Source organism: Hyphopichia burtonii (assembly GCF_001661395.1).
Source record: "Hyphopichia burtonii NRRL Y-1933 unplaced genomic scaffold HYPBUscaffold_1, whole genome shotgun sequence".
Lineage (NCBI taxonomy): Eukaryota > Fungi > Ascomycota > Pichiomycetes > Serinales > Debaryomycetaceae > Hyphopichia > Hyphopichia burtonii.
In genome coordinates this window covers 1,751,925-1,766,309 of record NW_017963728.1, presented here as the reverse complement: position 1 = coordinate 1,766,309, position 14,385 = coordinate 1,751,925, and the positions used below count along the sequence as shown (strand labels likewise).

General features: G+C 36.3%; 7 protein-coding genes and 1 non-coding gene across 8 annotated transcripts; 5 read left to right on the top strand and 3 right to left on the bottom strand.

Annotated features, from left to right (window-relative positions):
- Positions 1-82: 82 nt before the first annotated feature.
- Positions 83-884, bottom strand: HYPBUDRAFT_155047 (uncharacterized protein; the record flags this gene model as incomplete). Its single annotated transcript, XM_020222078.1, has 2 exons — positions 83-784; positions 846-884. 2 exons carry the CDS (start codon positions 882-884, stop codon positions 83-85), a joined length of 741 nt encoding a protein of 246 aa, XP_020079153.1.
- Positions 885-1,082: 198 nt separating this feature from the next.
- On the top strand, positions 1,083-2,516 carry HYPBUDRAFT_155046 (protein kinase; the record flags this gene model as incomplete). Its single annotated transcript, XM_020222077.1, has 2 exons — positions 1,083-1,167; positions 1,222-2,516. The coding sequence occupies 2 exons, from the start codon at positions 1,083-1,085 to the stop codon at positions 2,514-2,516; spliced, it is 1,380 nt and encodes a 459-aa protein (XP_020079152.1).
- A 225-nt stretch (positions 2,517-2,741) lies between these two features.
- HYPBUDRAFT_164659 (uncharacterized protein) lies at positions 2,742-5,869 on the top strand. Its single transcript, XM_020222673.1, has one exon. It carries the CDS (start codon positions 2,863-2,865, stop codon positions 5,749-5,751), a length of 2,889 nt encoding a protein of 962 aa, XP_020079151.1. The 5' UTR covers positions 2,742-2,862; the 3' UTR covers positions 5,752-5,869.
- A 579-nt stretch (positions 5,870-6,448) lies between these two features.
- RTG3 (Rtg3p) lies at positions 6,449-7,915 on the top strand (the record flags this gene model as incomplete). The annotated part of the gene is made up of 1 exon (XM_020218127.1): positions 6,449-7,915. One exon carries the CDS (start codon positions 6,449-6,451, stop codon positions 7,913-7,915), a length of 1,467 nt encoding a protein of 488 aa, XP_020079150.1.
- A 363-nt stretch (positions 7,916-8,278) lies between these two features.
- On the top strand, positions 8,279-9,835 carry HYPBUDRAFT_132937 (aspartyl aminopeptidase). The gene has a single exon (XM_020219497.1). The coding sequence runs from the start codon at positions 8,299-8,301 to the stop codon at positions 9,784-9,786; it is 1,488 nt and encodes a 495-aa protein (XP_020079149.1). The 5' UTR covers positions 8,279-8,298; the 3' UTR covers positions 9,787-9,835.
- On the bottom strand, positions 9,802-11,000 carry HYPBUDRAFT_159866 (uncharacterized protein; the record flags this gene model as incomplete). Its single annotated transcript, XM_020222460.1, has 3 exons — positions 10,571-11,000; positions 10,339-10,418; positions 9,802-10,308 (listed from the first exon to the last, which is right to left on the bottom strand). The coding sequence occupies exons 1-3, from the start codon at positions 10,581-10,583 to the stop codon at positions 9,802-9,804; spliced, it is 600 nt and encodes a 199-aa protein (XP_020079148.1). The 5' UTR covers positions 10,584-11,000.
- A 369-nt stretch (positions 11,001-11,369) lies between these two features.
- On the top strand, positions 11,370-13,611 carry DUR3 (Dur3p). Its single transcript, XM_020220558.1, has one exon. It carries the CDS (start codon positions 11,402-11,404, stop codon positions 13,589-13,591), a length of 2,190 nt encoding a protein of 729 aa, XP_020079147.1. The 5' UTR covers positions 11,370-11,401; the 3' UTR covers positions 13,592-13,611.
- Positions 13,612-14,298: 687 nt separating this feature from the next.
- On the bottom strand, positions 14,299-14,380 carry HYPBUDRAFT_t9. Its single transcript has one exon. It is a non-coding gene; the product is annotated as a tRNA-Leu (tRNA).
- Between the last annotated feature and the right edge of the window lie 5 nt (positions 14,381-14,385).

Below are 14,385 nucleotides of genomic sequence, written 5' to 3'. Positions count from 1 at the left end.
GAAAGTATATTAAGTATTAAATGCATGTTATAGACAAAATAAGAAATAAAAAGAGTGTAGCCTGGTCTAGTCTAGTGTGACTTCAAAGAAAGTAATCACGTAAGATTTCTTTTGATTTAATTTCTAAATCATATATGTATAACTTAATTTTTGTTTTCAAGGTCTTATTGGATTTTAAAAGCTCTTCGACTTCGGTATCGGTGGTACTATCGTACCTTTGAGCATTTGCGTCTTGTTTGAGTAGAGCTTTGGTGAAGGCCAAGACAACCAAAGTTGAGTAAAATCTAATGGTGGTGACAACTAATATGGTACTTACGGTAAGGAATAATTCTCTTCCAGGCGAAGCAGATTGGGACGATAATGCGCTGGCCGCTTTATCTCTCTTTTCAACTGCTGCCCCTTTGATGGCGGTATCGATTGCAGATTCAACTTTGGTACCACTAGAGTATCCTGGTACAGCGGTAGGATTGTTGTCTTCACGGCTAAACCAAAAATAAATGAAATAGATAGTATATAAGACTCCAACAACTGTATCTATAATATAAACCAAACATGTTAAGGAGAGTTTTCTAGCATTATTTGCTCTGTTTTTCAAGTTAAGCATCCCTGAGATATAAAATGGTAATACTAAAATATTTAAAAAATTATAAAGCCATTGCCAAAAGTTGATTGGATGACCAGTGAATAAAGATAAAACACCATAAATACCACCGGCCTTATTAAGAATGGCTACCCCCAAAATCAATTCAACCCCAATATAAAGAGGTATGAGACCAATAAATTTCTAGTTTTCAAATGTTAGTTTTCAAATTGATGTAAACGTAATGGTCACAGAATATACATACTTGTGGTAAGATTTTCACCAAGCTAGAAGCAAGAGTCATTATGAAGAGGTGATTGAACTAATTTTATTCTCAACACCTTTGTAGTAGTGAAATAAAGAAGATCTTAGTATTTTGATTTGACTTTTTTTTTTTTTTTCATTCTTTTTTAAACCTCTTCTTCTTCTTTTACTGAGAAAAAAATTTTTAGACCTTAAAAGGAAGACATAGTTCTGTTGCATAAATTAATGCTAATAATCGATGTCTAAGCCTGAAATTATAGAAGAAGAGCTTTCCCAAAAAGTCCAAGACGTGGATCTTGAAAGTTCGGATAGTGACAGCGACAGTGACTTTGAGGCTGACCCACAATCAATAGATGCAAAAGATAATACTGCAAAAGCTTTACCGAAAACTCTTACTGATAGGGGGGATATAATAGCGAAGTATGCCGATAAAATCAAAACTGATGATATAAAAAAGGGACCGAAGACAACTAAAGATAGAGCCAATAGAGCAACTGTGGAACAAGTTTTAGATCCTCGTACCATGGCATTTCTTGCTAAAATCATTAATAAAGGTATAATATCAAGAATAAACGGTTGTATAAGTACTGGGAAAGAAGCAAATGTTTACCATGGAGACCACGAAGATGAAACGGTTACAACCAGAGAATATGCAGTGAAAATTTACAAGACTTCTATTTTGGTTTTCAAAGATCGTGAAAGATACGTTGATGGAGAATTTAGATTCAGAAATACAAAGAATCAAAGTAATCCTAGAAAAATGGTTAAAGTTTGGGCTGAAAAAGAATTCCGTAATTTGAAAAGATTGTATCTCAACGGTATACCATGTCCTGAACCAGTTGAACTTAGATCACATGTTTTGGTGATGGAATATTTAACCAGGGGAAAAGGTCAACCATCACCCAAATTAAGAGATCATCCTTTCAAGGACATTGATGAAATAGTGCATTATTATCATCAAATGTTATTTTACATGAGAAGAATGTACCAAGAGTGTCGATTAGTTCATGCTGATTTGAGTGAGTATAATTCAATTGTCCATAAGGATAAGTTATATATATTTGATGTTTCTCAGTCAGTTGAACCAGAGCATCCAATGGCACTTGATTTTTTAAGAATGGATATTAAAAATGTCAATGATTTCTTTTCTAGGAAGAAAATCAATGTATACCCTGAGAGGTTGATTTTCAAGTATATCACCGATGAGTTAAAAGAGGTAAAGGATAATAGTGATGAAGAATTGGGTCGGTATTTAGAAACAATCCCATTGAAAAGTGAAACCAACCAAGATGATGAATTAGAAGACGAAGTCTTCAGAAGCCTTCATTTAGTTCGTTCTTTGAATAATCTTGACGAAAGAGATTTCGATAAATTTCAAGAAGGTAAAGTCGACACATTAAAAGATCTTGTTGATAAAGAAGAATCCAAGAGTGACGAGTCAGATTCTTCTCTGGATGAAGATAGCGATTACGAGTCTGAATCTGACAGTGATGATGAGTCTCCCAAAAAGGAGTGGAAGGATAAAGAGACAGTGTTAAAGGGTAAAAAACACGAAGATAAAGATGAAAAGAAGGCCCGTAAGAAGGCTGCTCAATCTGCTAAACAGGAGAAGAGAAAAACAAAGATGAAGAAACATGTTAAGAAGAAGATTATTAATAAAAGAAAAAACTGATAGTAGTCTAGTGAAGTTACCTTAAATTATATAGTAATAGAAATGGTTAAGTTAAATGTATTTCTTGTAGTGGTTTGAATTAGATTGTTTGCAGAAACAAAAATTTCAGGTTTGCTGCAAACTTTCGCAGGAAGACAAAGTCAACGTATGTCGACGTTGGTAGACGCAACCTCTTTTCAATATTTAATTTACCAGATCATCAATTTAAAATCATGATGTAACATGTGTATATTGGGGATGAGCTTCGGGATAAAGGGGCCCTATTAATGAGTTTTATGAAAATTTCAACGGATCTTTTTCATTTGTCTTTCACTTGGAGTTAGTTTAAGTAATATAATAATCTACGATGAGTGGTAAATCAAATATCCATTCGCTTATTTCACAGTTTGAAGGGACAAATGATACTAAGGTATCACCAATGGCTCGGCCAATTAAAAGCAATAAGGGTTTAGTATTCAATCCAGCCCCTCGAGTTTCAAAATATATTGAAAATACTGTGGATAATGACAGAATGATGTTTACTGAGAGATGTAACCCATCTGAATTTCTCCGTAAAACCAAAGATGAAAATAAGTGGGTGGGATCTTTACCACAACAGTTGAAGGATAAAAGGAAAGGGTTGAAGAAGGAAACAAAGCCAGCTAAAACCAAGAAGGATCAAGGTGGAGTTGCTTCATTGAAGGACTTGTTTGAATCAAACTCTATTTCCAAAGGTGAGGACTACAATGGAAGTATACTTAATACAGAAGCAAAGGATTTTGGGGTTAACAAGACCGATGGCAATAAGTTTAGGTTTAAACAAACCGGTAAATCCCTTAATGAAGTTGGAAGAACGACCGAAAATGAGTCAACTCACGAATCGGACGAAGCAGTCAGACCACCTAATATGAATGCAGCTGAAGAAGATAAGCAGCTGTACCAAGTTGCAGAAACAAACAATCTGCCAGTCAATGAGCTTTCAGAAGACGAAAAGCTGAGACAATTAAATGGGTCTGACAATCTAGGCAATAAAGAGCCTCGAATTAGCAAGGATACAAAAGAACAAGTAGAATCATCTGCAAAAACTAATGGTATTGTTGAAGACAATCAGTTTGAGCACTTGAACTTGATCAAGGAAGATGATGTTGGTTTTGCAACCGACAAAGCTAATAAAGAAGCGCTACCAAAAAAGGATAAAATCCCTTCCTCTGACATACAAGCTAAGTCGACTGATTCTTTCTTGGTTCTTAATGGTGCTAGACCAAAAGACGACGACGGTGCTGGAAAAGAAGAACCTAGTTTGGACAATAACCATCCGACTCCTTTTGAGGAGATCGGAAATCTCTATACATTTATGATTAAAAAAACCGATGCTACGAAGAGGATAAAAGAAGAGGAAGACGCGTCACAAGAAGATTTAAAACAGATCGACGCTGGCCAAATTGATGAAGAAGATGACGAGGATGATGAAGACGGGAAATTTCATTTGGCAGACGAGTTGAGTGGATTTGAAATTGTTTTTCCATTGAAAAATCATGACAGTATTACTGAAAAGGCACTCGATATGACTCCTTCGGGATTGACGTATATCGAATCACCAAGTCAACGTTTAACCAGAGGGCTGGGTATTGTTGAAACGGCCTTGCCCAAACAGGGTCTAGTCCAAACATTGAGTAACAGGCAGTCAATGGTTGAGAAGCCGACCGGAAAAATTGTTTCGCATAATGGACCCAGTGGTGAGCAATATACTGAGGATAATACCAGGTTGGCAGGTGAACAGGGCCTACGTCCCAAAAGAGCTAAAATTGGTAGTGAAGAAGATTTGACTCTCGAACTAAATGAATGGCTTATTTTTAGTGGATTTGGAGGTGGTTTGGGGTTAAGTTTGGGAATTGACAAAGGTGAAAAGTTTGATGCAAAATCTGGTGAGAGTACAAATAAGAGCAGGAGTCCCCTTCAAGGCTCTAAAATTGGTGATGGTACCTTTAATATTATTGAAGAAGAAGAAATTAATTTGGAAGATATTAGCACTCCATTAACGAATAAGTTTGAAAATATGACATTGCACCCCCGTTATTCAATGAATAATACCCCTGCCGATAATAGTAGTGAAGATAACATTTTTGATGGTGTACATACTGATGATTTTACCCCAAATACTTTTATGAGTGATGATTGTAAGTTTTCCGGGATACTGCCGGTCCAATTACGGTATAGTACTACACCTAGTTTGATTCAGGATGGGGTACTTGAAGATGATGCTGAAAAAAAGAGAAACAATCGAAGGGCCGTAACCTTGGGATCCCCGGTGAGACTTGAACGCACAAGTACCATTGATGATGTGTTTAAACGAGAAGATGAGGACAAGCATAGAAGGATGTTTTTACTTGAAACTACAAAAGGTAAGTTGGTTAAGGCTCAGAAGTCACCCACCAAAAAAGTATTGACTCGACTTGAAGATACCATTGGAGAAGCAGAGGAAGGCTCAGCACGTCAAATCGATGGTGGGAAAAGAAGAAACTGGCTTTCGTTGAACTTGGTTTCTAAAATTGGTCGAGGACATAAAGAAACGCATGAACTGCATTCCAATACCTCTTGTGATTCTTCCATCACATCAGAATACGGGCAGAATCGGGGATATTCACTCCGCAAAAGGTTATCGAGTGAAATCCGCCGTCATTCGTCGCTCAACTTTGATGAAAAGTTTCGAAGGAAAAAGTCCCAACGAAGATACACTCCAGATATGGTGGGCTTACCCAGAGTTACGTCAATGACCCTGTTTGGACATGCATACATCCCCAACCGTCCAGCACCTCCCCCTTCTCCAAGTGCCGCCAGTCTTTCAAGCCAACGCAGTTCGCTCTGCGATACCCGCTCGATCAAGGGTCTATCGTCCCCGGCATCGATTGAAACCAAAACAAACTTTAGTCCCATAGCATTATCAACCCCCATACGCGAGTCGATTGCAGAGATTGATGAGCAAAAGGAACTTGATGCCGACCTGGACTTGGACCTGCACCTCATTGACCAGTACCAGAACATGCCCCAGTTCCTGCCCAACACCCTCGACTCCAACTTCTCGGTCCACTCCAACTCCTCCCACACCATTCCCTCTTCTCCCCAGCAGGAGTCCCTACATTCCTTCACCAAAAACCCGCAACTCTTGGACGTGGACATCAGCAAGATGAGCGAGCAAGACCCTTCCTTCATTCTGATGTTCGAAGACTACCTCTCCAAGAATTTCAAGGAGATATGACTGCAAGACATAACGTATAGATGATGTAAATGATAACGGTGTAAATGATAACGGTGTTAACTGTATAAAATAACTGTATAAATTAACTGTATAAATTAACTGTATAAAATAACTGCAAATAACTGTATGGTAAAATAACTGCAAATAACTGTATGAATAACTGCAAATAACTGTATGAATAACTGCAAATAACTGCAAAATGTATCATCCACCCGTACACCGGTAGCAGCCAGGTGCGGCTCGTTCCAAAAAAAAAAAATTTCCCCTTTTGAGAATTGAAACCAGCTTCAGTGGTTTATGTGCGGGTAACCGGTGTTTTTTTTGGGTCTTTTTATGGTGCGAACGAAACAAGTCTAACAAACTTAACAAAATGTAGATTTAGCCTAACAAAACAAAAAAAAAAATTAAAAAAAAAAAAAATTTGTATAATAAACAGGGCAGAAAGTAGACTTGGAGTATTTCGAAAGGAACTCAACTACTTCTTTTACGAAGCTTTTTAATACAAAGAATAAGATTGTATCCAGGATATTCCAGTGAGTGTTGGTATAGTTGAATCACTGCTAAGGAAAGTATCAATACTACTCAATTGGGCTGAATTCAAAAGGTTTTTTACTTTTTTTGTTACTAATAATAATTTTGAAGGTTTGATCAAGTTTTGGTTATTATGGAGGAGTTCTTAAAGGATAGTCCTTCGGACATGAATCCTAATAATAACAGTAATGGCACTTTCAACCAGGACGAGAATAATAATAACTTTCTGCTAAATTTGGATAATTTTAATAATTATAGTAATAATAATCTTCAACTTGGTGAGGATAATTTTTTGGGAGGTAATGAATTCAATTCATCCCAACAAGAGAATCTTGGGTCTTCAGTAAAATCCGATCCTTTCTTGGAAGATTTGGATTCGTTAAGTTATAATCAACATTTACAAAGTCCGCCTCAAAATCAACCACCATTTGGTCGTCAACAATACACTCAACAACAACAACAAGCACCTCAATTCAATCAATTTTTAGATCCAAGCCAGCAGACCACCAATTTGGATGAACTTATTTCTCCAGAAAATGACGCATCGCTTGGATTCACAAGTAATCAAGAATCTACTAGTTTTTTGAATCCGCAATATTTTTCACCTCCTAATAGTAGGTCCAATTTCAATCCGTTGAATTCAATTGCTGAAGATAGTCTATCGAGTTCTTTCAATAATAGTAGTTACCATTCAAGACATGGTAGTATAAGTGTTGCACCCCCTACTAACATGTATAAGGAAACAAATAATACTTTTGATATGAATGCCGGTTCTTATTTATCGCCACCAGCAAATTCCCAATTTATGTCACCCCCAACAAATTCAAATTATGATAATTCTTTTGATACTTTGGTTTCCCCAAATTACAATGCATCTGGTTCTTATTTAAATTCTCCTCCTTCAAACTATCAAAGTATGAGAGTTCCAAATAATAATAATTTAAGTACTAGTATCCCTAATAATGGATTGAAAACAAATATGCTTTCTCCTCCAAATACAAGTGGTCATTTTGGTACTTCTGCGCCAAGTACTACTTCAATTGATCAGTATAATAATCTGCATTCTCATCTTACTAATCCAGGGGTGTCTACTAAACAATTAACTAAAGAAGAAAAATTAAAACGTCGTAGAGAATTTCATAATGCCGTTGAAAGAAGAAGACGTGATCTTATCAAAGAACGTATAAAAGAATTAGGTTTATTAGTACCTCCTTCTCTATTGAATCCTCAATTAAGTGCAGTTCAAACTTTACAAAAATCTTCTGAATTTAACTCGAAAGAAATTAATGAATTATTATCTTCAATTAAAGTTAAAGAAACAAAACCAAATAAATCAACTATTTTAAATAAATCAGTTGACTATATAAATCATTTAAAATATGTTTTAGAAGAACAAGATAAAGCAAAATCAAACTTAGAAATTCAAATTAAATCAATTGAAGAAAGATTAGGTACTACCACAATTTCAAATGATCAAAAAAATTTCCAATCGAATCATCAACCACAACAACAAAATTTTAACCAGGGCTCCCTGGGTGGTGATTTCTTTAATCCAGACGAATTCTTCTCTGACTTGGTTGCTACCGAGTCAAACCAAGGATTGAACACTGGGCTCAACTCTAATAACTTCTAATGGTCTCTCTAATTCCTAATAGTCTCCTCTAAGTTCTCTTTCTCTTCCAACTCACCTTATTTTTTTTTTTTTTTTTTTTGAATTTTTTTTTTCACCTTTTTTGGCTTTTTTTCACTTTTCTTCTCTCGTATACTTAACTCATAGACTTATTTTTAATTCTAACTACAGTTATGTGCAATTGCTAATATGGCTGGACCTGGAATTGTTACTTATATAACGAATATATGACAGTTGATACTTGAAATTTGCCTTTGTACATACTCGACCCGCAAATTTAAAATGCGAGCCGAACAATTGATGGCTTATCGAACGAAGCTGATGAAAAATTGAAAGTACTTTATTCTAACTTCATTACTACTGATCTTTACATTAGACTGTAAAAGATGTTGACTAAAGAAGAAAAGGCAAATGCTCTTGAATATGCCAATGGTCTTGTTGACTATGTTAACAAATCTCCAACTCCATACCATGCAATTAAAACTACTAGCTCTAAATTAGTTGAAGCAGGATTTGTTCAATTATCAGAAAGAGAAAATTGGAATAAACAAGAAAAAGTTAGAAAGGGTGGTAAATACTTTGTTACTAGAAACGACTCTTCAATCGTGGCGTTTACTGTTGGTGGTGAGTATAAAGAAGGTAATGGTTTGGCAATTGTAGGGGGACATACCGATTCTCCATGTTTAAGATTAAAACCAAAATCATTAATTAAAAAACATGGCTTTATACAAATTGGAGTTGAGCAATATGGAGGAATGATTGCTCATACTTGGTTCGATAGAGATTTATCAGTTGCTGGTAAAGTTTACATTCTGGATTCAACTAATGGTCAATTAATACCAAAATTAGTTAAAATTGATAAACCATTATTGAGAATTCCAACTTTGGCTATTCATCTTAATCGTGAAGCTAATCAGAAATTTGAATTTGATAAAGAAACTAAATTATTACCAATTGCTGGTCAAGTTTCGTTAGATAAAAATGCTTCCACAAAACACGATGAACGTAAATCATGTGCTGATGATCCAGATTTAAAGTTAACTTCTGAGCAATTCGAATCAGTTCAGAGTGTAATTACTCGTCATAGTCAATCATTAGTTGAGCTAATTGCAGATGAGTTGTCTGTTTCCATTTCTCAAATTGAAGATTTTGAATTGGTTTTATTCGATCATCAAAAATCAGTTATTGGTGGGTTAAATGATGAATTTGTTTTCTCTCCAAGATTAGATAATCTAACCACTTGTTTCACTGCTACTAATGCTTTAATTGAAGCTTCCAAAGAAGCGAATGAAAATCAAGATATCATTAGAATTATGGCATTATTTGATCATGAAGAAATTGGATCGGTTAGTTTCACGGGTGCTGACTCAAGTTTCTTACTCGATATTATTCAGCGTTTAGGCAAAATCAGTTTTGATTCTTCTTCAAACATGGTTGATAATTTCCATCAAGTTGTTAGTAATTCATTTTTGTTATCCTCAGATCAAGCCCACGGTGTTCATCCAAATTATAGCGAATTTTATGAAACAAATCATAGTCCTCATGTGAATCTGGGGCCAGTGATTAAGATAAATGCAAATCAAAGATACGCAACTAACTCTTCAGGTATAGTATTGATAAAGAGAATTGCTGAAAAGGTTAAAGTTCCGCTTCAATTGTTTGTTGTTAAAAACGGTTCTCCATGTGGATCTACCATTGGCCCAATGTTATCTGCTAAATTAGGTATGAGAACTTTGGACTTGGGTAATCCACAATTATCCATGCATTCAATTAGAGAAACTGGTGGTTCTTACGATGTAATCCAATTAAACAATCTTTTCAAAGGTTTTTACTTGCATTACAATGAAGTCGATCAATGCTTACAAAGATTGTAAATAATTTAGATATATTTAGTTAACTAGCGGTAATACATTCTTACTTGACTGTCCTATAATATTTCCAGGAGGATAATAAGAACATACTATGTAAGTCCCCCAAACATTGTTACAAAACTTATAAGCACAGCCAATCGATGAGGTACTATTCCAGATAAGTGCAGTGAAATGATTGTATGTTTTTTCATCCCTGCCATACTGATAATCTTCCCCTTCGTTGTACCAGGCGTCTACGGCACTGGTGGGAGTATATCCAATTGCTAAATTTTCTCCAAATGTAATACCTCCAGAATGTGTCAAAATACCAGAACAGTCATAAGCTTGTGCATACTCGTAGGCGAATTCATAAGCACCTGAACTCCAAACTAGTGATTCAGACCCATGAAGAGCTCTTTTCTCATTATGCCAGTCAAGAATAAGCTGCGCAAAACTAACATTAAGGTGGTATTTCCCATGATAATCGTTTATCCGATTAGAGAATTTGGCAGTTTCCAAAGATTCCGCTTTAGTGGTGGTCACCACCTTAGTACGGGTAAGAGTGGGAATCGGTACCGGTTTGACGTACTCCAAGACTTGCACAGTTTGAGTTACGGCAGCAGAGACGGTGGTCAATAACAATGCCAGAATAAAGACTTTTGAAATCATTTACCTTGGTTTGTTTGACTGAAGTCCCAGTAATTGCAATTTATATATGTGATTACTGCGAAATTAACTGCACCAAGATGAAACCGTATCGAGACACATTTGAAAAGTCATTGATACTACTATGATATACTACTAACACTAATATTGATCATGCAGCCGAAGCGCCTTTTCTAAACTTAGGAAGAGATCCGGTACGTTGCCTAGCACTTCAAACTTTTAATATTGTTGTCTACTCGCAAGCATATAGAAACAAACTAATTTTGCATTCATTTCTGTGCTTCGGCAATCTCAGCTGGAACTCAAACTCTCTAATTCATTAACTAACTGTACCAGTATCGGTAACTCCAGTTGCAGTCTGTAAACCACTACCTACACTGAAACCACGGAAATTTGCATTCCAACTGAGGAGTACTTAACACTCTATGGTGGTGACAAAAGCAGTTGATTAAAGTTGGCACCCTTCGTTCCCCGTTTTAGTTCTGGGATAACATCTTCAGCATAAACCACAACTGATAGTACTGGGCTTCGCTAACGGTGCAACGGCATAATGATAACAAAGAAGGGCCGTTAGCTTGAGCTAAATTGCCTGATAGTTTGATAAATCACAATCTGATTGAGTTACACAATCTAATACAATGTCAGTCACATGGAATGATGGGAGATAATCAACGGTTTGAGGTTATCGCTTAATAAATCTTGCCCATTGATAATACTCCATGTGTATCAACCACTAACAAAAGTTATTGATAAAAGCGAAAGCGGGCCTATAACGAAGAGTTTCGGCGCATCGTTTTTTTTTTTTTCTCTTGTTAAGGTTTTTTTACGGGTTTTTGAGTTCTTCTTATCTCTCGGTGCGCGCACGCATCCTATATGAGTTTTTGAGTTATAACCAGAGTATATATACCCCAGGTAATTCCAGATGAGTAAGATTTGGAATGTTTGAGATAGTCAATAACCTGAATTGTTAAGAATGCCCACTGCTACGTACGTTCCGTTACCTCAGGGAGCTGGTTATGCTGTTGTTGTTGGATTAGGTGCTGTTTTTGCAGCTATCATGGTAGCTACAACTTTTTGCTTGAAACGTTATAATAAGGAAATCATGACTTCGGAAAATTTCTCGACTGCTGGTAGATCGGTGAATACTTTTTTGATGTCTGCTGCCGTGGTGAGTTCTTGGACTTGGGCTGCCACTTTGTTGACCTCGACCGTTCAAACTTATAATAATGGTGTTTGTGGGGCATATTACTATGCTGCTGGGGCTACTGTTCAAATTATTCTTTTCTCGTGTTTGGCAATCAAGGGTAAAGAAAGAGCCCCTGCTGCTCATACTTATTTAGAAATAGTTAAATCTCGTTATGGCAAAGTTACTCATTGTGTCTTCATTTTTTGGGGGTTGGCATGTAATATCTTGGTTACTGCCATGTTATTGAGTGGTGGTTCTGCAGTTGTTAATGATTTAACTGGTATGAATATCGTAGCTGCTTGTCTTTTATTACCTTTGGGTGTTGTTGTTTATACTTTATTCGGTGGTATTAAAGCTACTTTTCTTACTGATTATGCTCATACCGTGGTAATCATTGTTATTTTGATGGTTTTTGGTTTCACCGCTTTTGCTACCTCTTCTTCTTTGGGTTCTCCAGGAGCTGTTTGGGATGCTGTTTCTGAGTTGGCTAAAACTAACCCAAGAGATGGTAACGCCGATGGTTCTTATTTAACGATGCATTCAAGGTCGGGTGGGATTTTCTTTGTCATTAATATCGTTGGTAATTTCGGTACTGTCTTTTTAGATAATGGTTATTTCAATAAAGCTTTTGCTGCTAACCCGGCCTCAACCATGCCTGGTTATGTCTTGGGGGGTCTTGCCTGGTTTGCCATTCCAATGTTTTGTGCTACCACTTTGGGTCTTTCTGCTTTAGCTTTAGAATCTACTCCTTCCTGGCCTACTTATCCAAATAAAATGACTTCTGCTGAAGTTAGTGCTGGTCTTGTTTTACCAAATGCTGCCACTGCATTATTAGGTACTGGTGGTGCTGTTTGTTCTTTACTATTGATTTTCATGGCAGTCACTTCTGCTATGTCTGCAGAATTAATTGCAGTTTCCACCATTTCTTCTTATGATATTTACAGAACCTATATCAATCCAAAAGCTAATGGTAAACAAGTTATCTTTGTTTCCCATGTTTCTGTTATCATTTTTGCATATGTAATGGCTGGTTTTGCCATTGGTTTATATTATGCTGGTATCTCAATGGGTTATTTATACGAATTAATGGGTATCATTATTGGTGGTGCAGTCTTACCTGCTGCTTTAACCCTTTTATCTCGTAAACAAAATTTCTGGGCTGCTACTTTAACTCCTCCTATTTCAACTGCTTTGGCTATCATGTCTTGGTTGGTTTGTACTAAAAAGAAATTTGGTGAAATCACTATTGAAACTACTTTTGAAGATGATGCTATGTTAACTGGTAATATAGTGGCTCTTTTATCTCCTTTAGTTCTTATTCCTTTGTTGACTTTGATTTTTAAACCTCAAAACTTTGATTGGGAAGTCATGAAAGATATTGAACGTGTGGATGAAGAAGACGAATTAAAAGAAGCTGAACATCTTAAAGATACTGAAAAAGATCATGTTCATCCAGTCAAATCTCAAGTTTCAGTGGCTGCTACTGAAATTGCGGTAACTCAAAAAGGTCAATTTGAAAAAGATCAGAAAAACTTACATCAATCTTTCAAAATTGCTGCTACAATTTGTATTGTCTTAGCTTTATGTTTTATTATTTTATGGCCAATGCCAATGTATGGGTCCAGTTATGTTTTCTCAAAAAGATTTTTCACCGGTTGGATTGTTGTTTTATTCATCTGGATCTTTTTTTCATCTTTCGTGGTTGTGATTGGTCCTTTAGTCCAAGGTAGAGATGCTATGTTCTATACCTTTAGAGGTATTTACTGGGATATGACTGGCCAATCTTGGAAATTAAGAGAATGGCAAAATGCCAACCCTGAAAAGTTACATGCTGTTCAATCTCAAGTAAGTGCTCAATTATCTAAATCTTTCAATGGACATGTGGTTGACGGTAAAATACCCGGTAATGATGGGTATATAACTCCAGCAAGACATATAGATGAAGAACTAGAAGACATCAAGAAAGATGAGCAGTAACCCGTCTTCTTCTCCCCGCGTATTTATTTCTTTTACTTATTTATATTAATTATTAGTTTTATGTTTTTGACATCACCAATTGTAGAGACTAACATGTCTATCTGAATCTTTTAGTTGCAAAAATTGCAATTTATTGGAGTCGTGTGCCTTTTTTCAGTCCCAGATCCTTTTTCCTGTTTTAGAGAGGGGTGTCAATTCCGCACCTGTGCGATAAGGAATTGTATCTTTGACCAATTAAATTCCTACTAGTAACCTCATCAGTATGGAAAGAGGCCATTGCTGCTCTAAACAGGCATTCTGGTTTTTTGGGGCAATTGAGTCAATAAAGCTTGCTAATTAGGCAATTTTACGACTAGACTGGTTCAAACTTGCGCTTTGTTTTTGATCTCTTTGAAGTACAGTGATGCCTTATTGGCTCATTACGAGAGAACTATCCATTCAATGTTGTCGCAATGAGTCAGTCTTCATCGGAATCTTCTCAAGTAATCTTAAGCATCGATTGAATTCTACCTCGCGATACTCGAATAACTATGCTCTTTAGGTGTGGTAACGGGATACTGCTCTTTCTGGTGTAGTCTTGTCTCTACCTCCGGTTCCATCTTTCATCCATGCCCATTCCCATCTATCTCTTTACGTACTCTTTTGATTTACAATTACAAATTGTGTCAAATAAAAAAAAATGTATAGGTGAAAAATTCAAAAAATAATGACTCCCGCGCGATTCGAACGCGCGCATCTTACGATAACAGAACTTGAGTCTGCCGCCTTAGACCACTCGGCCAGAGAGCCCTTTT

Excerpts from the sequence above, each read along its gene's own strand:
- HYPBUDRAFT_164659 (XM_020222673.1), top strand. The coding sequence starts at position 2,863 with ATGAGTGGTAAATCAAATATCCATTCGCTTATTTCACAGTTTGAAGGG.
- HYPBUDRAFT_132937 (XM_020219497.1), top strand. The coding sequence starts at position 8,299 with ATGTTGACTAAAGAAGAAAAGGCAAATGCTCTTGAATATGCCAATGGT.
- DUR3 (XM_020220558.1), top strand. The coding sequence starts at position 11,402 with ATGCCCACTGCTACGTACGTTCCGTTACCTCAGGGAGCTGGTTATGCT.